Genomic DNA, 25,672 nt, shown 5'->3' on the forward strand with positions numbered 1-25,672 from the left:
AGACTGAGGTTGGGGATCATTTGAACTCAAATGTTTAAATCAACCTGGGCAACATAGCAAGACATGGACTCAAATTCTTTTTTGTTGTTTTGTATTTTTAAAATTTATTTATCTAATTATATGTGCACTTGGTGTTTTGCCATGAATGTTAGGTCCTGTGGAACTACAGTTAGACAGTTGTGAGCTGCTGTGTGGGTGCTGGGAATTGAACCCAGGTCCTTCTGAAGAGCAGTCAGTGCTCTTAACCACTGAGCCATCTCTCCAGCCCCTGGACTCTTTTAATTCTTGAAGCCTACTTTTTCTTTGTTTCTTTCTTTTCTTTTCTTTTCTTTTCTTTTTTTTTTTTTTTAATTATTTCTAAACATCCTTTCTAAATAAATCTGGTTGAGCTAACAAACTCAAGACAGATGAGAAGGGACTTCTGGGCCAGCCAAGCTTCCAGAAGCCACGAATGAGTGGGATGGAGCTATGAGGCAAATGGGGGCAGCAGTCCCGGGTTTTAGAGGTGGCTGGGGTGCAAGTCCTACTGACCCTGTTTGAGACTGCTGCTGCTGGACCCATGTATGCATCTACATATGCTAAATTCCAGGAGGGTGGGGACTGTGGTTGTCCTATTCCCACTGCAGTGTCAGTGATTCTTGGGAGAATTTCACAGCAGAGGTGCTGATGAAGGTTAAGTGGTTGACAATAGCAGTGAACAAGGGTAGCTGTGTGGTTATCACAGACTTTAAAAAGTTGTTCTAACCTTGAAATGCTGAGTTTCTAAGAAGGGGCACCAAGTTTTCTCCTATAAAGGGTTAGCCAGATGCATAAGATCTGAGTCTGACTTTGCCATTTCGTTATTATTGGTCTGGGCATCTAACCACTTTGAATGAGGAATATATGAATGTCATAGTTTCCATGACTCTATACTTTTAATATGAGAGTTAAAGCCACAGATTTATTCTGGTATAGAACTGCCAATATAAAATGAAAATAGTCTAAATGTATAAAGATAAATTTGTATAGAAGTAAATGAAAAATTATTCATTCTTAAAATAAGTGTCACCACAGAATACTCAAGTCTATACCTAAGAACTGTTTGGACCACATCCAACAGTTTGTTTTCATGTCTAATCAGCCACTCCCAATAACACACAACTTTTGAGTTACCTTCTCTCGGGAGTGTGTGAGGTCTGCTTTGGTGCTCTGCACCAAAGTCTGGAGCCTCTTGCTCTCTTCACAAAGCAGCTGTGGCTCCTCATTCATGAGATGATCCAGCTTGTCCCAGGAGAGCCTTTTCTGTTGGTCATGGAGCCCTGAGAGATGGATGGCTGTTTCTGAGATCCAGTCCTTAAGAGAAAATTGCAGAGTTAAAACTTACTGGCAAATTGACGGTCACCTCTGTCTTGAGACAGGTTTCCTGTTTGTCGAATGACAAGTCTTAGCAAACACTTTTCAAGCTTATGTGTATATAGATACAGATATAAAGAAAATGGTATCCTTGGTTTTTTTTTTTTTAAGGTTCACAGTGGTCATTGGCAAAATAGGCCGGTCGACTTCAATAGAAAATCTGACAGAAGGCCTCTGACCTGGTCTACAAAGCACTCAAGTGTCTAGAAGTTGGTGGTCTCAAAGTTGCCTCCTTCTTGGGAAGCCCTCTTTGAACCCAGGCAAAACTCTTTTGATTAACATAAGACAGGGGACTCAGAGGTACTGCAACTGCATGCTTCCACAGGCTAAAGCCACCTGGCTTTCTCACAGGCAAGCACGTCCCTTTTTAGACTCCAAAGCACATATTGTCCTAGTAACTGAGGCCTGAATTCAGAAATATGCTTTAAGTCACCAAAGTGAGTTTTTTTTTTAATCCTAAAAATAACTTCAAAAAAATTAAAAAGGTAACACAGCTAGATAAGCTTTCTACCTTTTAAGTCAAATATGAAAAAGAAAAGAAAGTTTGAAAGGTTTGATAAAAAAAAGGTCAGCCCTTATGTATTTTTAACATTGAAATAACTACCTTTTTCTTTAAGTATTATCAACCATCAGAAAAAAAAAAAAAAAAAAACAAAACTGAATCAGGGCCTATTTTTATTATAGAACAAAACTGTAACATCTACCAGACATTTGGAATGTTGCTAATGATGTGCGTACACCTTCAGCAGCTCTGTGGTACTTAAAATGAGATGTGTTTTTAACAGCTCCCGGAAGGCCAGCCAACTATTTTTAAGCAGCTTTTCCTAGACTTGCTGTTACCACAGAGGTAAACCATTTGGCAGTGGTGACCTGCCTTCTAAGTCAGCACCATTGTCTTAGGCTAGAGGTTTCCTTTTCTGTAGCTTTATCACCCCCCACCCCCCCACCCCCGTAGATGGGTGTTCCTAGCTTAATTTCTCTTAATGTTTTTCTTGGCTGGTCTTGTAGATTCCCATGCATGTTCTTATTTAAACTTTGAAAATGCTCTGGTTTTATTATTATAAAATTCAATTCAGAGTCTTTTAGCTTCTTTGGTCTAAAAAAAAAAAAAAGTACCCTATAATTCCATTTATATGAAGTTCCTGACCTATGGTGGCAGACTGTACAAAAGTGGGTCCCTGGGGTTATCAACTGGAGGGGACAACAGAAATGTTATTACTGTTTGCTCCTGGTTGTGGCTATACAACCTATTTGTAAAAAACAAATCATGATACATATATGCAAAACCAATCAAATCATAAACTAAAATAATTTCTAGCATAATTACATAAAAAGAAAAAGAACAAGAACCTTGTCACCAGCATTCTGAAGCTGTCTGCGTAAAGAGATCACTTCCTGTTTTAAAGCCTCCTTCTCCTGCTGGGTCACTTGGAGGTCCGATTGAATCTGGGACATCTGAAGATTTACATTCTGCAGGACATCTTCTAAATTCTGAACCTGCATGGTAAGAGCAATTGTATTCGGTGACACAAAAATTCTCACTTCTTGAATGTCCAGGAAAGAATAAACGAGAGAATGCCAGGGCCCCCTCTGTTACAATTTGCTACATCCAGTTCTCTTTCCAGAAATTCAGTGGAAACTCAAGATGTTACATATAGTTACAGGATGTTAAGTTATTCTTAGGAAAAAGATAAAGCCAGGTACCGCTGATATGATGTAATTGACTGCCAGGGGCTGGAGGACAGAACTGAGGAAAACCAGTGGGTCACTGCCAACCACACCTGCAGAGAGTCTTGAGAAATAATTACATTTGAGTCTGAGGTCCTGCTTTGTAAAAAGAACCTCTTGGTTGAAAATAATAATTTCTATTTGCAGAATTCAATTGTATTTCAATTCATGTTAAATTTGTAAAGGGCAGGCTTCCAGTGTAAGTGGACACATGCTTGATTTACAAGTCCTGTCCTGTTACCAACAAGCAGTTCTCCTTAAGTCTTGCTCTTAAACCTTTCTGGTAAGCAAGCTCTCAGCCAATGGGTTTCGATGGACACACTGTTTTAAGTTATTTTGTCATACTGCAAAGATGTCTCAAGTGAGGTCCCATGCCATCATTCTGAGGCCACTTAGGCCAGTCTCACCTGGAATATTCTGGGCCTTTCTGAGCAAGCCAAAGTACTAGAAATACTAGACAATATTAATTACGGAGATGCAGCGGGAGATGCAGCGTGAACTATCCACACACCTTTTCCTGGGACGTCACCAGCTGTGACTTTAAGCTTTCACTCTGCTGCTCCCAAGTCCTCTGTTCCTGCTTCATTGTTGCAATTTTGTTCTCTAAAAGGCTTGATTTTGCCAACTGTTTCAGGAAGGGAAGAAGGAGGGGCATTTTTTGTAAGCAAATCCAGACCCAGTTTACAGTTTCCACTACCACTATCAAGAACCAGCCTGTCTGCCCTGAGGAGCGGGCCAGGGAGGGTGTGAGAGGTAAGGTTTTCCTAGCTCTGTCTAACTTAATCAGGCTTCTCTTCCTTATTTGGTTTTCCTTTTTTGTTTTCCCCCCTAGTGTCTCCTATTTTGGGGCGGAAAGTGGGCTGAAAGGCAATTGGAAATCTCAAGAGTGTACTGTGTCAGGAAAATAAAGAATGCCTACGAGGTAGGTGGAGTAAAGAATGTAACATCTTCCTATCGCTCGTGAAAATATAATAGGAACAAAAAAAAGTGTTTGTCTATGAAATAGACCTCAGAGGATAAAAGCCATATTTCTATTATGTAGCATAGTGCTTTACATATTATTTTCCAGATAGCATCACGATGTATTAAGTGGGACAATGCCATGATCTCAACTTCACTAAGTCTAGGTCACATAACTCCATCTACAACTTTGGTCTAGTACAGGAAGCCCAGAGGCCACAGCCCTGGAAATGCTTGCTGCAGTTCACCGTCCACAATGATGAGAACGCCTGTTGTTCTTACTACCTTATCAGCGCAGCTGCTTAATTCTTCACTTAGAGCTTCTTTCTCCTTCAGCAGCTGTTCGTTGTAGGTTAGAATGCTAGCCATTTTTTGCTGGAAGTCAGAGAGATCAGGACATCTGTGCAGCTGGAAGAGAAGAAACAAATGAGCCCTGCCATCACCTCCCAGCTATGTTTATACCATGAACTTGAAAAGGACGTATCTGTAAACAGGGCATTTGCCTGGCCCTGAAACCTTCCTATCTGGACATATTTCAAGGGACATATAAACCCTAGCAGCCTATAATTAACTGGAACTAACTGTTCCCAGTTAGCTCCTCACTGTTCCCTAGTTGACTACTGAAATGTCTGATTAGAGAGATGTGGGCAGATGCTGCTAAATGATGGCCCTGGCTTTCAATTTTACTCAGTTAAATAACACACTGCCTTCCTGCCATCAGTTTAACTTCTGCTCGTGGAACACATGTTACACTTTTTTTAATCTTTTTTTTTTTAAAGGTATTCAAATATGTTTTTCAAATCACTGCATCCAGAACCATAGAATCAGCTGAGCATGGTAATCCCCCAGCACTGGGGAGTGGAGACAGATTCAGAGCAGCGGTTCTCAACCTGTGGGTCGAAAGCCCTTTGGCAAACCTCTATCTCCAAATAACAGTGGCAAAATTAATAGTTACGAAGTAGTAATGAAAATAACTTCATGGTTGGGGCTCACCACAGCATGAGGAACTGTATTAAAGGGTCTCAGTATTAGGAAGGTTGAGAACCACTGCTCTAGAGGCTCAAGGCCAATCCTGGCTACAGACACAGTTGTTTCTAGTCTAACAAGGGCTTTATGAGACCCTGTCTCCAAAATGGGAAAAAAAAAAAAAAAAAGTATGTGGCATGGTTGTAGATGCCTATCATCCCAGCACTCAGGAGGCCGAGGCTGGAAGATTGGAAGTCTGAAGCAAGCCTGGGCTACACGTCTTGTTTAAAAAACAAAACCAAACTGAGTGATTGGTATTTATCACACACAAGTGTCAGCATGTGGGCAAATTAAGGATGTGCCCTTGCCCTGGGAGAAGCCTAACGACTTCCAGGTAGGATGCCATCGGAGTGGACATGCTGGCTTCTCCACAGAGCTGGGGCAATCCAGGCTGCTTTTGTTCCTTTCAGTATCCATGTTGGTACTGGTGACACTCTGGGCTGGACAATTTGCTGCAGAGGTCTTTCTATCCATTGTAGGATGTTTCACAGCATCTCTGGCTGTATTCACTACACTCAGTAATTAATACTAATTCCCCAACTTAACAGGGGATGTTGATTCCTTGGATACTATTTATGCTTCTTTTTGGTGAGATATGTAATATATATAAAAGCGCTTCCAGAGCCCTAAATCATGATGTTATATAGAGTGGTGTATGCTTTTTGGGTCTACGCTGCAGTGCAGCAAGGATGGGCTGGAAGCTGACACCACCTTTATCAAGAATCCTCGGGACAAAATGACTTCCTACCATGTGCACATAGGGACTCATGGTTTTCCCATCTATTTATACCAATGCTCTGGGAAGAATGTGTGATAAAATGTGCCAAGTGATGTCCTCCTCATGTTTTTCTCCCAACTCTGCTCCCTTTTCTGATGCTATATAGCTCAGCAAGGCCATGCAGCATACATCACACATGGTATGCACATGGATTGGACATTATCACTGAAAGGGTGAGCAAGCCATGCTTTCAAAGACACATGAGGAAAGGTGCACTGGAGTTGATTACAACAAACTTATGAGTAGTGGCTCTGGGCTACTCTTACCTCACAAGGAAGCCATAGCTTCCAGCATGTTTATATGGAAAAAAAATGGAGTTTCTACTCGTGACAGGAAAGATATACTCGGTACTGTATAGTACCTGGCATAGAAAGTTCTTGTAAGACACTTGTTTGGTGCCAGTCCTGTGAAAAGCATTACCAAAGACACAAGTGCCTTGATGGCCTTATTCTATTACTAGATAAGGGAGTCAATTAGCAGTCAGCTCAAAGAACACATATGGTACAGGTGCAGTGTGAACCTAGTTAAGACTGTTACCGTGTTTAAGGAAGGTCACTATGCTAACAGGGTGAACAGAACAGATGTAGGAAGGAACATTTTATCATCTGATGGTACAAATATTAAGGTAACAAGGGTGGGGCAAATAAATGGAACAACTAAATTCTATTATAAAACAATATTGGTACAATGGAGATACTCTTACACATAATAAAAACAAGACGGGACAATATTTCATCTGTAGCTATAGCTTTTTTTTTTTTTTTTTTTTTTTTTTTAGGTATGCCCTCTTCTATATTTAAATTAAGTCTTTGTTTGAAACTTTGAAATAGCCTTCTAAAAAAACCACACTAATTTTTTGGGACAGGGCCTCACCACCTGAAGGAAGAGCTTTTCTTCCTAAGCCAGGCAACTCACACCTGCCACAAGTTAGAGACAGGTGTGGGACGCACTTCATGTGGGTCTTCAGAAACCAAAGAACAGTTATGCAAGTCATGAGCCAGAACGTCACTCTCTTATAGACAAGCTAGTGCTACTTTTTTCATCTGGCGGGGAGAAAACAGAGCAACAAAAATTTGAAACTGGAATGGTTGGGATTCACAGTAACAGAATTTTAGAGTCTACCATATAAATAAGCTGTTTCAGGAGAGAATTAGCAAGCAGAGTTCTTCTAACCATGCTTGCACTTCAAGCCCTCAACTTGAGGCAGTAAGCTGCCTGAGCAACCACAATGCAAAGGGCATCTGGCGGCAGGAGACATCATCAAATGCCATGTCGTTCCTCACCCCACTCAGGAAGCACAGACTTGCCTGCTTCAGTTTCTCCAGCTCTTCTTTGAGAAGGAGGTTTTCCTGTTCCACAATGTGAGTCTGCAGTTTAACTTCAGAAAGCTCTGCCTCCAGAGAAGCCACTAAAGTGGAAGTCTAAGAAAGAGATCAGGCATAATACAGACATAATCATTGGCTGGGGAAGCTTCACCCCAGGCATGTAACAGACATCTTCATTGGCTGGGGATGCTTCACCAAGCCCAAAGAAGGCAACAGTAACACCACCAGTTCAATGGCATTGCTCTGGGAACACTTATTCTATAGTCAATGAACTAACCAAATTATCTTCCAAGGCTTTCCATGTATGTAGATATCATGGACTTGGTGACTAGTCCACGTCTTTGCATATTTCTCTACTGTAGAGTTACTTTCTCCTGGAAGAGGTATTGTGAGACTGAAACTTCTCCTTGGATTTCTGCCTATTCATCCCAGTGTCTCCCTGTGCACTCAGGCTGCTAAAGCTATCACTTGGGGTTTTCCTACGGGTGACTTTCCATTTCCTTCCTTCATTTCTGCATTTGTTAGAATTCCATAAGAAAGGGCAGCAGCATCTCCCGTTTGTTTATTCAGTCAGTCGATGCTAATATGTACTCAGACATCTATTACACTTATTTTATAATAATTCCAGTCTATATGTATTTCATTGATCAAACTGTTTGAATCAGAGCTATTAGGAGTTCCCTTAGGTGGGGGCCTGAGTCTTTTGAGTTTGTTCTATTTTTAATTTTTTTTAAAAAGATTTTTTAACCTTATTTTATTTTTATTGTATGTGCACTGGTATTTTGCCTGCATGTATATCTGTGTTCCCCTGGAACTGGTGTTACAGACAATTTTGCGCTCCCATGTGGGTGCTGGGAACTGAACTCAGGTCCTATGGAAGCAGTCTCTTAACCACTGAGCTACCTCTCCTACCCCCTATTTTCACTTTTTATTTATTTATGGTTTAGTACTTTTTTTTCCTATCTGGCACCATGGGACATTCCAGGTTCAACTTATATCTTTCCTGTTCTGCTCTCAGAATCAGTACTTTTTTCCCAAGGTGCTTTTCTAGGAAAATGGTATTTAGAAAGCAAGAACTGGTTATCCCATACAGAAACACATCTATGTTTCCTTCTCCACCTCTCTGCATATATACTGTGTATACATACTCATGTCTCAGATCCTGAACCAACATCAGAGGGTTCACCTTAGCCCTCCACATTTTCTTCTCCAACAGTGAGAATTATAGTTCTCATCCTTGGTCTATGCTATATTCCCTTATTCATTCACTTCTAGTATACACAAAATAACCTTGTATGCCCACAAGAATCACAATTTCTTACTAGATTATTAAAGCATTTATGGACTGTTAATTCTTTTTTCCCTCCCAACAGTGGTTATTTTAGACACAGTGTCAGTTCTGTTTGTTACTGTTTTTGTTCTATTTTTGTATCCCCACGCCCATCATGACTGATTTTATTTATTTGAGTATATGAAGACTGTGTGAAACAGGGCTGGGATGTAGCTCAGTAGTAGAGCATTTGCCTCGCTGTTGCAAAGCTCTAGGTCAAACTCTCAGAACTGGGAGGAAAACAAAGCAAGACAAAAAACAAAACGAAACAAAAGCAACAACAAACAAACATGTGAAACACCAAGTATAAAAGTCAGAGCTTTGTACAAAGATAACTTCCCCAGAGCATCGTCCTCTTTAGTCTTCTACCACATCCCACGTCACTGTCCATGCCTTTGCCACCCAACTCTGCAACCATCTCTCTAGGGTCAGGGTATCATTCTTATATTTTCTTTACATAAATGGGCAAACACATGGCTCTGTTCTGAAGTCTCCCCTTCCCCTTACAAGCATGGAAGCACGGTGCTCATACTCTTTGTAGCCTAACTACCCAGTTAATAGCATGTCCTAGGACTCATTTTGATTGTTCTCATTCTTTTCTTCTTTCTCTCTTTCTCTCTTCCTTTCTTTCTTTCTTTCTTTCTTTCTTTCTTTCTTTCTTTCTTTCTTTCTTCTTTCTTTCCTTTCTTTCTTTCTTTCTTTCTTCTTTCTTTCTTTCTTTCTTTCTTTCTTTCTTTCTTTCTTTCTTTCTTTTTTTCTTTTGTTTGTTTGTGTTTTGAGACAGGGTTTCTCTGTATTAACAGCCCTAGCTGGCCTGGAACTAGCTCTACAGACCAGGCTGTCTTCAAACTCATGGAGATCCACCTTCAAACTCCTGAGAGCTGGGACTAAAGGCACGCACCACCACCTCCAGCTATGTTCCTCTGTTTTTTAAGAGTTACAGAAGACTACTCATAACATGGCTATAGTCTCAACACTTAATTCAATCACCGTTGTGTGCATGCACGAGCATCTAGATTGTTCTTACAACTTTGCAGATATGAACAAAGCTGGGATGAATAACCCCGTGCGTACGGCTTTTCATATTGGTGTAGGGATATTGTGAGGCTTCATTCCTAGAAGTGAGGTTGTTGGACAAAAGGAAAGTGGTAGGCATTGCCAAATTTACCTCCACATGAATGGTGTCAGTGCATGACTGACTGCGGCAATACATAAAAATGTCTGCCAATGCAGCCTTGCCAACAGAACATGCTGCTGTACTCTTTAAATAGATACTGATCTTTCAAGCAAGGAATTACATGCCAGTACTGTTTATTTTACATTTCTCTAATTATAAGTGATTTTGAATATCTTTTTGAAACTTTGAGGGTCATTTTAATCTTTAAAAAAAAAAAAACTTCTGTTTCTGTTTTTAGTTTTTTTTTCTCACTTTGCTACCAAATTTTTCTTATGTCCTTAAATTTTTTTCTTCTTAAAAAAAAATATTTTAAATTTATCTTGTATGCATACCACATGGGTGTACAAGCCCAGGGTGCAGGTGGGGGTCAAAAGAGTCATCGGATCCACTGGAAAAGGAGTTACAGATGGTTTGTGAATTGCCACGTGGGTTTTGTGAAACAAAGGTCCTCTGCAGGGGCAGGAGTGCTCTTAACCACTGGCCATCTCCCCAGCCCTGTCCTAAATTTCAAGGGTTTTTTGTTTGTTTGTTTTAACTGTGGCTAAAGCATCTCTTCTTTCTGTGGCTAAAGACAACTTCACCCATGAGTTTTCCTGGTGTTTGGATGGTTTTATTTATTGTATGTAGTGTTCTACTCTGGTTGGGGTTTACGTCTATAGTCTGAATCTAGTCCTAAATATCTACCCAATTTGTCCAGGTGTTTAAAAGAAAATCTATTTTGACCCCATTGATTGGGGAAAAAAACCACTTTGATTAGTTACTCTTGCTATCTATGGGGAATTAGTCCCGGGAGTGCCACCCCTTTGCCCAAGATAGCCAAAGCCTTGGGTGCTCAAAATCCCTTATAAATCAGTTCAGTATTTGCGTAGAACTTTTGTTTATATTCGCTTGTAGACTCAACTCATCTTCAGTAGCACAATATAAATATAAGTAAATATTTGTTACCTGTGTTCTTTGGGGAATAACAACAACAATAAGAACGAAATCTGTGCATATCTGGCAAAGTGTAATTCTTTTTTAAAAAAAGATATTTTTTATCACAGCTGAGATGAATTCACAAATGTGTTATTCATAGCTTACAGATGCTTCCCTGAACTCACTTTTCATTTTTTGGGGGAATGTTCTATCCCCTGCATATATTTGATATATCTGGAGTATATATTAATGTGTCAGTACTATACTGATTTAATCATTACAGTCTTATGTATAAGAAATTTCTTTTCTTTCTCTGGACTGAGAAAGCTAAGCTGAGCGTGGCTGGAGACCCTACCTGAACTATGCATAAGAAATTTCTTTCTCTGGACTGAGAAAGCTAAGCTGAGTGTGGCTGGAGACCCTACCTGCACTTTGCATCGATCCAGCTCTTCTTTCAGACTCAAGTTTTCTTGTTCCCATTTCTCAGAGGTGCAGGTTCCTGGCTCCTCCTTCTGGCATAGCATCTCTGCCAGACGTTGATTAAGTTTTTGCAGCTCTTCCTTGTTTTGGGAGTTCTTTTGGCTGAGTTCTGCATTTTCTGAATCCAACTGTTGGTTTTTGATTTTTAAATCTGAAACCTAATTAAAATTGAAATGAGTTTTTTTAAAAAAAAATTGCTGCCCTACTTTTGCTGTAACAGTAAAAAGCATATTTAGAGATTTTTCTCCTCTCTCAATGTAAAAAAAAATCCTTGTACGACGCTTTACTGTGCCACAGGGCAGTCCTGCTTCTCGTCCTGGCTGCTCCTGCTTGTGGAGGAGTGTCCCCCAACCTCCCCGGTGCAGTGACCCCTGACTATTAGTACAGTTCTTCATGTTGTAGTGACCCCTGACTATAAAATTATTTGCCTTGCTATTTCATAACTGTGACTTATGTAAATATCTGTGTTTTCCAATGGTCTTAGGTAATCACTGTGAAAGGGTCATTGGACCCCCAAAGGGGTCAAGATCCACAGTTGGGAACTGCTGCTCTCGAGCATGAACCTACAGTATATCTTTTTTTTTTTTTTTTTTTTTTGTAATAAACTTAATTTTTCTTTGTGTGCTTCCTTAACCATACACAATAACAAGAATAATATATGCTCATTATTACAAATTCAATCTATTCAGAAGCATGTGAAGAAGTTAGACCCAGGTTAATTTCAGGCCACAGGGCTCCCTATTCTTTATAGCTGAATATACATAATACTAGGTCATTTTCTATGCATACACAGCACCACCTTACTTTTAACCAATAAATAAATAAATAAAAATAAAGATAAAAAGAATCAATGCATGTTTGAACAGCCTGCTTTTTCTACGTAGGATATCGTAGAGATGTTGTCTTTCCTACTTAGCATATCTAGGTACCACAATATGATATATATTTTGATAAATGCAGGACATTTTATGCAAAAAAGTTTCCCATATTGCCATTATCCATTCCTGCATGGATAGATGTATATGTTTGTCATTACCATGTCTTTTCATTACTAACAACAGAATGGTAGCACTTCTGGGTTTGCCTCTTTTGAAATGGTTGCCGGGTTAGAAAGGAAGCCCTACAGAAGACCCCAACAGTCTTCCTATAGGTGCCCCCCAGCTTACTCTTGACAGTGTAGCTCTTTCCTCATTCTCTTAGATACTATCAATGTTTCATTTTCGTTAGTTTAGTAGATTAAAAAAAAACCTAAACTATATAAATTCCCGTAACACTCTGAAGCTAGCCATCCTGTATGTAATGTTATGCCTTTCTATGATTTGATCCTTCATATCTATAGACTACTTTTCAACTGAGTACTGCCAATTATTTGAAATAGTACAAGGTATATTTTGGATGTTACCTTGGCTATTTCAGACACTAAAAATATTCCTTTCCAAAGTATGTCCTTATCTTGGGACTATTTCAGATTTGTTCTTAAATAGGCCTCCCATACTTGAATATATGCTGTAAGATTATACAAAATGAGCATTGAATGGCATAAGCCATCTGAACGAGTTACAAGTCTGTGAAATGATATGCAGATTTTCTGGCATTCTATAGCTGTGAAATTCTGTCAGAAATTTTCTGCTTTTAATCAGAAAAATGAAGGTGCTGACATTAATCAAAGGTCAAGCTCAAAGGCATTATCTTCCTATGTATACTAGGTATAAAGCTTGTATTTTGCACGGAAGGTCTATAAATGACTATACATGACTTCCAAAGGCAGGGACCTAGTTTAGAGTCACTATGAGGTGAGTTTCCACAGTCAATCTCACCATTGCATATATTATTCTACTAATCTATTTATTTATTTACTAATTTAGTTTGTAAATTTCAAATAAAAAAAAGAAAGAAAGAAAATTTCAGTCAAGAAACACTGGGAATTTTTTAAATGTTTCCTTACCTGTTTCTTTAATTTTTCAACCATCTTCTCAATTGAAGCTTTTTCCTGTTCTACAGTTTCTATTTTCTGCCTAAAGGAGCAATAAGAACATGATTCAGGAGTGGAGCCTTTAAAATAGAAGTTAAATAGTTCTCAGTCCTTGTAAAATTTAAGTGCACTATCTGTGTCTTACCACAATTCTTCCTGAGATCCATTTAATTCCTCTAATTTCAGGTTAGAGATGGTATCTTCTTCATTTAAAGTAGTAATTTCATTTCTCAAAATAGAATTTTCCTCTTGAAGCTTTTCAGATTCATATCTGAAGTGTAGAGATTTAAAAAAAAAAATGTTACAACATGGCAGTCATCTGGCATCTTTGGAAAATATTTTCTAGTAACTTCCAATAAAGAAAGCTTTTCATGCCAGATAAAGTAGAAGTCTAAATTAGTAGTCTCTTGGTACTTGGAAATCAAGTTGTAACATATTGAGTCACTACTTTTGGGAAGTAAGAATCTCACTAAAAGACATGGTTGGGAGGGGGCATGTGGGGGGTGGGTAGAGAGCGTGGCTAGAAGGAGACAGGGATCCAGACTCAAAGCCAATGCTGGTGTTGACTTCTCAATGGCAAGCAGGCTGCCTTGAACAGCTGGCTTCATTTACCTCAGTCACAAGTCTTCCCTGCTCTGAACAGACAAAAGCCACATTACTAAGCTATGTAAGCTTTAGTTCAGGCCCCCAGGGACCTAAGAAAGAAAATGTACTACATAAACCAAGGGGCACACCAAAACATGCAGTTTATTCTTCTCACTGTATTCTGAGGTTCTGACGTAAAAGTAATTTGAGGAAAAGGAAACACACATTCACAACTGAATTGTTTTTGTTTTATACCATTAAGATGCTTTGGACACAACGTAATATTTTACAAATTAAAGAAAAACCCAACAATGCTAGAATACTAAAATGCCATCTTACTTCATAAAGTCAGGTTGGTAGTTGTTGAAAGTAGTTTACTTTGTCTTTATCCCTCAAGAATATTTATTAGACTTTGGTAATTCCTTGGTGAAATGATTCATTCTAAGATAAAATGTACTGTTTGTTGGATACTAGCATACACTTCAAGTATGAAAGGAAAAAGTATAATCCAATCGACACACTTCTTATATTAGTGGAAGAATAGCACCGTTATCTACCAAGTGAGTTAATACTACACAAAAGGCATTCATTCCACATAACATGCTTCGGCAAAATGAGAACAGGAGCTAACATTGAGCAAAACGGTATCTACCCAGCCAAAGGACAAGTGCTAGGAGAGGGCTAAGGACGAAGACCGGTGATGCTTGTGGTTAAGTAACAGACACTCGCCATGTTGAGCTTCCACACTCCGTGGGGACAACATGGATATGCTATGCGGGACGGGATGCCACCTAGACAAGGTTACTCTAGTTGTTAATACACACAGAAGCGGAGAAGGCTAGAACATTGCTCTTCTTGAGACTAATAGGTTAGTGTCTCTAGGCACGGCAAGCAGCGGCAGTTAGATTTGATCAGGTGCTCTGCAGGCTTCCATGATGTCTAGAAAGCACATACATTACCTCAGAAGTTCAACTTTCCGTTGCATCTCACTGCATGTGATCTGCAAGTCATGCATCATTGCCTTCAGCTCTTCCTCCTTCTCTCCTTGAGAAGGTGCATCTTTTTGCTTAACTAATGTACTGACTCGCTCCCTCAACTTTCTAGTCAGCTCCTGTAGCTTCTGTTTCTCCAGGTCTAACTCTGCGATTGTGACCTGATGGTCAAGATGTGTGTCTTGACGGCCTAGGAGGGCAGCACTTTCCTCCAGGAGAACCTGATTCTGCACACTAGGCTTTTCCTGACATGTCTGAATTGTCCCGTGGAGCCAGGCGATTTCGTGTGCTTTTATTCTGGCCAGGAGCCGTGTGCTTCCCTGTTCACAGCATTTTGTTTCTTGTCTGCATTCTTCTAGGATGTGGCGCATGCTCATGACCTTGGGTGTACACTCTTCTGCAGCCTGGCGGAGTTCAAGCACCTTTTCATCAGAGATGACCTCCAGCTGTTCTGAAGGGGCTTCCCACAAGGGGTAGCTGTCACAGTGCAAGGGGGCTCTATCCAGAACCTTCTCCATCTTCCCTTGAAGCCGCAACACCAGAGCACTGAGCTCCTCGTTTTCCATCTTGACCTCATCGTAACTCTTCTCCAGGCTAAGGAACGTTTCTAGCACCTCCTCCATTTTCTTCATCTCATCCTGCAGCCTGAAGACTTCAGTAGTGAGCTCTTGGTTGCTGTCCATTGACTCATCGTAGCGTGTTTCCATGAGCCTCAACTCCTCCTGGAGGCAGGCATTTTCTCTAGTGGCATCCTCGTATAACAACTTATATCTGGAAGATGCCTCGGGGATTCTCTCCAGCATCTTTAGTTTCTTTTTCAGCACAGAAATATCAAAGAGTAGGTCCTGCTTCCTTTCAGAAGCCCGATCACAGTCCGCACGTAAGACTGTTAGTTGCTCCTGGAGTTGAATGATCTGGCTCTTCAAGTCCCAGGATTCTGTCCTGGCATCTTCACTGTTTTCGAGCTCAGAAAAGCACTCCAGCGAAGTTTCCAACTCCTCAGTTTTGCCCTCCTGCCTTCGAACAGAGCTTGTCCCTGTACTTCCCAGGTCCTGGGCCTCGCGGTCTCCTAAGTCCCTGAGGATGTGCTTGGTGGTGGCACTTTCTCCTTGCTTTACTTGTGATACAAATGGCTCAGCTTGTTCCCGGGAACTTCCAGAAATCTCAGTCATTTGCTCCTCCAAACAAGGTGACATCACTGACCCTGGCTCTAACTGTTTCAGCCTCTGTTGCAATCTAGAGATTTCAGTAGCCATTTTCACATTTTCCTTCACGGCATGCTCATGAGCTCTCTGCAGGCTGATGAGGACGTCACCATTTTCTTCCAACAGCTGCTCCCCTTGCTGAAGCAGGGACATGGCTCCATTTCCTTCTGCCTCCTCCCCCATCATTACCAGAGAATGAGCACCCTCAAATACCGAAAGAGATGCTGCCTGTTTCATGTCCTTTACTGTATTCTGAAGCCTGAGGATTTCTGCACTCAGCTCAGCCTTCTCTAGATCGGCTCTCTCACGGCTCACTCTGTGGGCGCTCTCCAGGGCTGCAAGCTTACCTACTATTTCTTGCCTCTCTCGTTCATGCTCTACCTGTAGCCTTTCAAGCTGCTGGCTGGCTAGCTGCTCAGAAGTCCCTGTCTGGCGTAGCTCTCGCTCCCTCAGCTCTCTCCCCTGACTTCTCTTCAGCTCAAGGATCTGATCAGACAAGAGGCCATGCTGGCTCTCAGAAGTATTCCGCAGGTCTTCCAGGTCTTGTAGCAGCCCATCTCTTTCCATGCTTAGGCTGCTCAAACGTTCCATGTATGTCTTCTCCAGCATCTCTCGCTCCTGGTTCAGGATGAGAGCTGTTGCCTTCTCCCTCTGGAGCGCCTCCTTCAGCTGCTCCTGGGCTTCTGTGCACTCCTGAGTGAGCTCATCCTTCTCAAACTCCCACTGGGACCTCTCCTCCAGGTGCTGGTCCAGGAGGTCCTTCAGCTCTTGGCGATAGCGCCCCTCCAGGCTTTGCAGAGTTTGTTCACAGCGCTCAGTAACTTTCTCACAGTCAGCCTGAAACTGGGCTTCTATCTGAGTGATTCTTCTATTACACTCTGTTTCCATTTTTTCCCTAAATGTGGTCAACATACAGCATTATTGAGACTGCTGCCAGCTCTAGAAGCAAACCCAATGTTTCCCCATGCATGGAGGAGGCTGACGGGGGAACAATGGGAACCCTTTTACAATGATCTGATTCCATACAATCTGAGTGTACCAGGAAGGGATTCTCCCCTCCTAGAGCTAAGGCGGGTGGTCATAAGTCTGGAAAACTTAACCTTTCTCTGAAGCAGGGGGACATTTACAAAACCAAATCCTTTGATATCCTCCTGGATGTACTTATGTGGCTTACACCGATGCCTTAAACTGGCCCCTTTCGCATGAATGACCAAAGACACCGTGACCTCACTTCATTTGAATGAAGAAGGCATTGTAGGGGTTCAGTTGAGTAAATCAGACATGAGGATAACCGTCTTCTGCGCTTGCTTCTCATTTAATAAAAGAGCACTATAGTAAACAAGGTGGGAAGCTCAAAAACTCTGTTATCCCTGGGATTTCACACAAGGGAGATAAACACAAAATGGCATTTCATAATGGGGAGGAAATATAAGCATGTCCAGAATCCAGTTTATAAATAGCCTTTCTCAGAAGGCAACAGCATTGGAGCAGGAAGGATCTGGCCCTCATCCGGAGCACAGAGAGACAGTAAGTCTCATGCAGGGACAGTTCCTCCCCCACGTGCACATACACCAGCAGCCCCAAGGGAGGCGCCCTGGAATAGAGGCAAAACTGGCCAGATTAATTCCTAAAGAACCAATTCTACCTGCTGTGGGCCCCACCCCCACCCCCGCAGTCCTCCGTGGTGGGACCCCCCCCCCCCAGAGAAGTGTTGCCATGTTGCTTTAATTCCCCTCACTTTCTTACCTTCCCTCTTGAAGTTCCCTTTGGTGATGTTCCAAGAGCGCTTTCCTCAGCTGCTCTTTCTCAAGGGCGTGCTTCTCTACCAGGCTCAGCAGCTGCTCCTGGTAAGATTGCTCCAGGTCCTGCGTCAAGCCCCTCGCCTTCTCTTCGGTCCAGGCAGCAGCCTGAGCGAGCCCCTCTCTCTCCTGCTGAAAGTGTTCCTCGGCCTGCTGCAGCCTGGCCTGGAGCTCCCGCTCATGCTCCAGCCGCAGCTCCTCCTGAAGCTGAGTCTTTTCCTCCTCAAACACCAGCCGCAGTCGCTTCTTTTCCTCCTCGTGCCTGCAGCTCGCCTCGTGGTGGGCCTCCTTCAGTACCACCGCCTGCCCTTGGAGATCTGTGATCTCACCTCGAAGGTCGCTTATCTGTGTCTCCAAGGTGTGCATTCCATGCTCATACTTTTGCTTCATGGCCGCCTGCTCCTTCTCACAGGTGACCCTGGTGTCATCCAACTGCTTTTCATAATGGTGCACCTAGAACCAGACAGCGAAACCTCGGGATGACTGGGTTCCAGGTTACGCAAAGGGATGGTGAGGACAACAAGTGATGCTGTCCCACAGGACACTCTTGGTTTCTCCTTCTGATTCAAAGTGACTTAGTTCAAAATTACCTGAAGTAAAATTCTAGCAAGCAAGGTCTGCTTTTATTTATTTAGGAAGGTGTGTGTGTGAGTGGGTGGGTGGGTACGCGTGCACACATGCATGTGTTTGTATGTGTACAAGGGGACATGTGTGCAGGTATGTGCACACGTGTGTGAGCAAGAGGACAACTACAGTGTCACACTATCCACCTTCTCTTTTCTGACAGGTCTTTCATTGGCTTGGAACTCACTAAAATAGGCTAGGCTGGCTGGCCACAGAGCTCCAAGGTCTCTCATTGAACTAACAATTCCTCCCCTGACTTTGTGTTTGATATGGCCTGCAGAGTGCCTTACGGAGTTCAGGAAACATTTGAAGACTTAAACAGAGTATTTTAAGACCCTAAGTTCTCAGTAGGAAAGAAAAGGTGTGAAGGTAAAGGAAAGCACATGTCAGGCTCCACGCAGTGCTCAGTAGAGTTATTCGGAAACCAGCAAAATCCAAGTGAACACAGGAAAGCAGAGGCAGGGCAGGTGGCACTTGATAAAGGGGACCTCAGCCCGATCCCTGAAACCTACATAATAACAGCTGGGCATGGTGGCACTTTACTTGTGATGCCAGCATTGGAAGGTAGAGACAGAGGGTCCCCCGGGGAAGCTGGCTAGCGAGGCTGGATGAATGGGCGAGCACTGGGTTCAGTGAGAGACCAATCAGGGAAGACACTGGACATCAATCTCCAGCTGTGACATACTCATGTGCTTTCAGACATGAATGTGCATACACATGTAAACATGCACACTACATGCAAGGATGAAAAAAAGACTCAAAACACGGTGAAGGTGAGCAGCAGCTACGTAGCAAAGGACTGGAAGGCCAAGGAAAAGAACTTGTACCTAAACTAGTAAATGGGATGGCATCAGAGAAAGGGTTTCGTTTATTTGTTTTTTAATTGGGATTTTTTAAATAAGTTAAAAACGCTACAATTAGTACATTATGATACGTGAGGCTAAGCATATCACATGCTGGACAACTCTGACATTGTCCACAATAAGGACCAAGGGAAAAATCACACCATAGCACAGGCCTTGACCTCAGCGACCGATCCGTAGACATGCATAGGAAGTGCTGGTCTGGGGAGAAAAGGCAGCAGGAATGCGGCCTGCAGACAGGACTCTCAGCCATCAGACAGCAAGACTGGGAAGCGACACTTACTTTCTCTTCCAGCTCCAGTCTCAGGTGACACATGTCCCTGTGGTGTTGTTCTTTCATCTGTTCGATGGCCAGCTCAGCCTCAATGCTCATATTCAGTGGATTGCATTCTTCAGAAGCAAGCCCTGAAAACACATGGACACCACTGTCATCGACACACTCTGGCATCTGGCGATGGCTTGACTAAGGAATCCTTTTCAACCTGATTTGCCCATGTGTGAAGCACTTGGGAACAATAGACGGGGTGAAAAGATTCTCTGCTCTTCAGACATTTGAGCAACAAGAAGGTGAATAGAGTTTCCTGAATATAGGTGGTGTGCCAAACCTTCGTAGAGTCCATCTTTTAGAACGATTTATGGGCATGTGTGGAATACGAGCTCTCAGTAAAAATGCTATGTGGTAAGGAGATAGCAACCAGCCTTTTGTCTCTCCAGAAACTGCCCAGTGACAAATTGAGAGGGAGGATGCCGCAGGGGACAAACAAATGACTAGTTCCCTTGCTGCTGAGTCTTATGGGGCTAACTTTGCTGTAATTTTAGAAAAGTAGCGCTTGGGAGAAAGATGCCATGTGACAGGGTTCAAGCAGAGGGGTCTTTTATTAGGGAAAGGAATCATTAAAAGGGGAAAGAGGAGCGGGAAACCAGCCTCCAGGGGCAGGAGCAGCAGGGGAGAGAAAAGAGGGGCAGAGAGAGAGAGAGAGAGAGAGAGAGAGAGAGAGAGAGAGATGATAATGGGAGGTAGGTAGGGGCCCTTTTAAAAGGGAATATAGTGAATAGTCGCTGGTGGTGCTTTTAGTGGCAGCAGCTGAGGGTGCATCCTGTCAAGACCCCACGGGCAGGCCAGGACAGATGCCTGAATACTAACAAACTTCATGAGCCAAGATGTCTAATCCATCCCTCAAGGCTGCACACAATTGTTTTACTGTCATGAATTTCCTGGTGTCAGTTACAGATAGGGCACGGGTCAGGAGTGTGGGTGCCCGCAACAGGGGAGACTCTCCATGCCTTCAAGGGAGTTTACTATCCCCATTATCCAATGGGACTAAAGAAAATTGAAAATATGAGCAGTTGTGGGCCACGCTAGCACAAGGTCAAACATATCTACTACTAGGAAAAGATGTCTCAAGGTCGTGAGACTCAAATGGTTTTGTCATCAGAAGATGTGGAGGGCAGATGGGGAACCGTTCTTGGGTAGAGGTCTAGCAGCTCAGACTGGCAGTCTTGCCTTGGGCTTTCTCTTCATATATTTGGGCACATCCACCCTCCAAGGTGGCAGGGTTGCTTAGAAGTACCCCCAACATTCTGGTGGACAAGCTACAGTGAGTGAGTCAAGGACCAGAGAAAAGGACTCCCAACTTGTTACACCTCCTCCCCAGCCACCTACAGTAGAGGCGAGTGAAGGAGTAAACCACTTTCCTAAGGACCAAAGGGGCGGGAGAAGCTACAAAGAGCAGCAGAACCCAACATACCGGGGAAGAAGGCAGGACTCGGGCAGAGAGCTGAGTGTGGCTGCACTGTGGTTCCCAAACAGGCCTGCCCTCCACTATATCCCACAAAGCCACGGGCACCAGTGCTTAACTCATCTGCTGCTCCGCACAGGCAAATCAGGCATTTAGCATAGCCAGCTACAAACATCAGTTATGGGTTCTGCGGTGTGTGGCTGGCTAGCTCTTCCAAACCATCTTCATACCAGGCAGATGCCGGCAGGGAGGGAAGGGTCCGCAATATCAAACTCAGAAGTATTTTAATAAAGACCTCAAGGACAAACGAAAACCCCAGCCACAAGTGAAACAGTTCCAGAAATGAGACTGCCAAAGTCTCTCCCTCCCTGGATTCCAGGATGCCAGCATTCAGCAATGCTCCACTCAGCCATGCTTCTAAAAACTAGGTCAAACGCAGATACCAAAAAGTTCTGTGCAAATGTGTTTACCTTGGTCAGGCTCAATGCCACCGCTGTTAACGTCAAGTTCTTCTGACAGCGAGTTTTTCAAGGGGAGCCTGAACACTTTGCCCTGTGCACGATATTCTTCTAGCTCTGAATGGAGTTCATCCACTTGGTCTTGTAATAGCTGGAGTTTAAAAACCAACACCGGTTTTACATGGAGCACCAAGAGCGCAAGCAACAAGAAAAACAGATAAATGGGATAATAGCAAAATATAAACTTTTGTGTTTCAGAAGACACCAAGAAAGTAAAAAGGACATGGGGTCTGAAGAGAGAACTGGAGGTTAAGAACCTGTCTTGCTCATGCATGGGACCCGAGCGTGGTTCCCAGCATCCGAGTCAGGTGGGTCACAATCACCTGTGACTCCCACACCAGGAGGAACTGATCCCCCTCTTCTGGCCTCTGTGGGTACTGCACTCATGTGCAAAAACAACACAAACACATATACATATAACGAAAAGTAAAAATACTGTTTTTTAAAAAGACAATGCATGCAATTGGAGGAAGTTTTGTTAACTACCAGGTAGGGACTTATAGCTAGAATTTATAAAGATTATTAGAGCCCAAAGACAAGGAATTCAACTTTAAAATGGGCAAAGACTATAACAGCTCGCCAAAGAAGATAAACAATAAGTACATTAGATGACCAGAAACACTGTCAGCTATCAGGAGATTTAGAAAATCCAGGCCAGTGTATGACAATTGTAAACAAAGATGTTGGGGGGGGGGGGAGCCCAGACTCTCATATTGTGAGAATAACATGATCTCACCACTTGGAGGAGACCTGCCAATTCCTGAAAGTTAAACATTGATTTCTCTTGTGGCCCAGTTGAACACATGTAGGTATAAACCCCATGCAAAAATCGACACAGAATCATTCATTATTCATGATAACCTAAAAACCCAAATGTCTATTAACTCATTAACAAAATGTAACATCAACACAATGGGATTTTATTCAGCCACTGGCAGGAACAGAATATAGATACATGTAACAATATGATAAATAAGGACAATATCACCAAATGAGGAAGCAAAGGACCATTTGTTACATGATTCCATTTCTACGAAAGGTGAATACTGGCTTTATAAAGACAGAATATAGACCAGTCATTGCCTGTGGCGGGGGTGCAGTGAGGGGCCAACACACAGGAGAAGTTGGCTAAAGGGAAGTGGGGTTTCCTGGGGAGATGACAACATTCTCATATTGAATGTAGTCAGGGTTGCTCAGTTGTTGGAATATAATTACAAACACAGAACTAAAAACCTTGAATGAATGGAATGTACAGTATACAAAAAGATGAACTGGGAGTTCTGAAGGTATCAGGAACAAGTTTACTGACGATCCATTCACTTTAGAGACAATTCAATCAAAAGCTCATGATTAGACCTAAGGCTACTCATGAAGGCAGCAGAGAAGGGCTTGTCACTTCTTATGTGCACACACAGCTCCTGAGAAGGCAGGCCAGAAGCAATCTTTTGAGATGACATTTTTCCTTAGCCCTGCACAAGTATAAACTGATTCAAAACAATCAGAACTCAGTTGTATTTACCTTGTTAGTAAGTATTTTTGGTTAAGAAAAAAAAAAAAAATCAAATTGCTAAGCTTAGGGGAGTTAAGAAACTGAGACCTCTGCTCGTCCCGGTTGGCACCGGGAGTGGCTAACAACTTCTGCCTGAGTGGTTTCTGCTCCCAGTTTTTGTATTTTTCAAATAAATGGGTGCATTCAGAAAAAGGACAAAAATTAAATCCAGTCATATTAAGTTTACAACGATCAGCTAGGGAAAGCTAGTTTTGGAATAAGCACATCAACACAGCCAAATATTTCTTCACTCAGCATAAAACTGGATATCCCTCTATACAGCTGAGAGGTAAGGTGGCCCCGAATGTAGTTCTCCTGATTACGTGCAGTCCAGGATATGGGGTACCATTAATAGCCAGCATCCATGTATGTGTCTAGCATGTCCCTGGCTCCGTCACAGAGATTCCCTCCAAACCTCCACAGCTGCCCTTTGAGTGGGCACTCCTTTTACCATTGTGCATAAAGGAAATTGAGGCACCCACAGATTTCAGTGGATGTGGCCAAGAAGTACCGAGGCCAGGATTTGAACCCAGGTCCTCTTGTGTTGCTTAGTTCTCACCAGCGACTCACCCTGCACTGTTGCTCATATTCATTTCTCATCTGGGCCAACCTCTCTTCTTGAAGAAAGAATTCAGCACTGCTGGGGTCGAGGTCACCAAACTAGAAAGGACAAAGAAACAAAGCTGTTGTTTTTCCCAAGGGCCCTTCTTTGACCTATCACATTCCAACGATCCCAGTTTCTGGTGTTACCCGAGCTCCCAGATATGACAGGAATGTGGCATTTGAGCAGAGACACCACCAACCGGAAGAAGAAGAGAACATCCAAGAGCGATGTGTTCTACTTGGGTAGGGAGCCCATCTCAGTCCCCTCACAGCCACTGCTCTAAATTATATCCTGAAAATCACAACTTCCTGTGTCCAAACAGTTCCCTAATAAAAATGTTCTTGGCATCGCCTCTGCCCTTTTGGGTGAGTGACATTTTGGGCAACTCATCAGGAAGTCGGAAGTTAGGCAGCGCTACCTTTTCTGCTAACACATTTTCCAGATTCCGCTGAAGTTTATTGGTCAGGGCCTTGTACTCTGCCAACTTCTCTGCGTTTTCCAGAAGCTCATTTTCCAGGCGAGTGTTTTCCTTGAGAAATTTGGTAAAATAAACACGACACAAGTCAGAAGTCAGAACACTGTTTTAACACTTTTATATGAAGTATAAACCAAGGCAAGGCTTGAGATGAAGAAAACCCATTTATCATGAAAGCTGGAGGAAACTGAAACAAAACAATTATTAAAAAGTGGACACCTAGCTCGTGGTCTGAAAGTCTGGCTTTAAAGAGAACCTTATAAAATTGTGCTGCTCCCCATCTTAGCTACTCACAGGCCTGGGTGAATATTGAGCATTTGGAATACATCTGGAACCAATGGAGACATACGCTATCAGAAGGAAATACACACTGGATCCGTGCAGTAAGCTACAAATATAGAACACAGCTCAGAGTGATTTCTTTTAACTGGTTCCATTCCAAAATGCCAATGCCTTGTAGACACTGAATTAAGTGACTTGAAATTAATTTCACTTTTTAAAGTGGATATTATTTTTTAATATGAAAATTTTACTTTGACAGCAATGCATTTTTTTTCTTTTTTAAGGAAAGTCCATACGTTGTCTTATTTTCTTTCTATACAGCATCACAGTGGAGTATTTTAAATGACATATTCTGGATGAATTATTGCACATAAAGAACCAATTACAAATACCTTTGCTAGGGCAGCATGAGCTGGCTCAGTGGGTAAAGGCACTCGCCCGCCACCAGGCTTGACAAACTGAGTAGACGGCCTAAGACCCACACGGAGGAAAGTGACAGCTGACTCCTGAAAGTTGACCTCTGACCTCCAGATACTCTTGTCACTGTGTGCCCCCACCAAACAAGTTAATGTTATAAAGACACCTTGTCTAGCTATAGCCAGAGACTCAGAAGGACTATAACGGAGTAAATCCAAAGTCAGTTTTGCTTTAAGAAACAGAAGTTACACATAAAGGGTTCATAACTTATATGTACAAGCAAATTGTAATAAAATGACACACCAACTGGAACTTACAAACCTTTTTTCCATTAAAAAGAAAAAGAAGATTTTTCACAGCACATTTTAGGAAGATTTCACCCACATTTGTTTTTTGAAAAAAAAATAAAAAGGAATACAGACTTGCCATTTGACATATTTTCTTCTCCAGTGTTAAGGGCTGATTGGAAGAATGTTATTTTCCAAGTTCATTTTGCCAAAAGAATATGGAGCCAATATATTTTTTAATGTATTCTAGTTCACACTCTCACATAGCAATATGGAGTTTAAAAAAAAAAAAAAGTACTTAAAGCATAAAAAAAAAAAAAAAAAAAAAAAAAAAACCCTAGTTGGGGGAGGGTAGTTGTGCACGCCTTTAATCCCAGCACTGTGTGAGTTCGAGGCCAGCCTGGTCTATAGAGTGACAGCCAGGACCAACCAGGGCTATACAAAGAAACCCTGTCTTGAAAAACAAAACAAACAACTACCTTCTCCTAAAACACAAACTCTATTATTTTAGTCTCTGAAAAAATAACCACGCTTAGACGATGAACTGATAGGAGCAAACCCTGCATTCCAGACACTCACTGCTGCTCTGGGTACCAAATCACATACTGCCACTGAGCGTAAGAGACAATGTGGACCACAGGAGGAAGGCA

The 25,672-nt window shown here is 42.3% G+C and overlaps 1 protein-coding gene across 1 annotated transcript in view; it reads right to left on the minus strand.

The window, feature by feature from the left end:
- Positions 1-25,672, minus strand: part of Nin (ninein) — a 96,736-nt gene that overhangs the window by 10,539 nt on the left and 60,525 nt on the right. Inside the window, 14 exon segments of the mRNA XM_051195942.1 lie at positions 1,153-1,332; positions 2,743-2,889; positions 3,632-3,745; positions 4,366-4,488; positions 7,192-7,305; positions 11,057-11,269; positions 13,057-13,126; positions 13,229-13,354; positions 14,628-16,760; positions 17,612-18,117; positions 19,435-19,556; positions 21,361-21,499; positions 23,528-23,617; positions 23,980-24,090. Coding sequence (XP_051051899.1) covers positions 1,153-1,332; positions 2,743-2,889; positions 3,632-3,745; positions 4,366-4,488; positions 7,192-7,305; positions 11,057-11,269; positions 13,057-13,126; positions 13,229-13,354; positions 14,628-16,760; positions 17,612-18,117; positions 19,435-19,556; positions 21,361-21,499; positions 23,528-23,617; positions 23,980-24,090 — 4,188 coding nt within the window.

The sequence above is a fragment of the Phodopus roborovskii genome, unplaced genomic scaffold, assembly GCF_943737965.1.
Source record: "Phodopus roborovskii unplaced genomic scaffold, PHOROB, whole genome shotgun sequence".
In the NCBI taxonomy this organism is placed as follows: domain Eukaryota; kingdom Metazoa; phylum Chordata; class Mammalia; order Rodentia; family Cricetidae; genus Phodopus; species Phodopus roborovskii.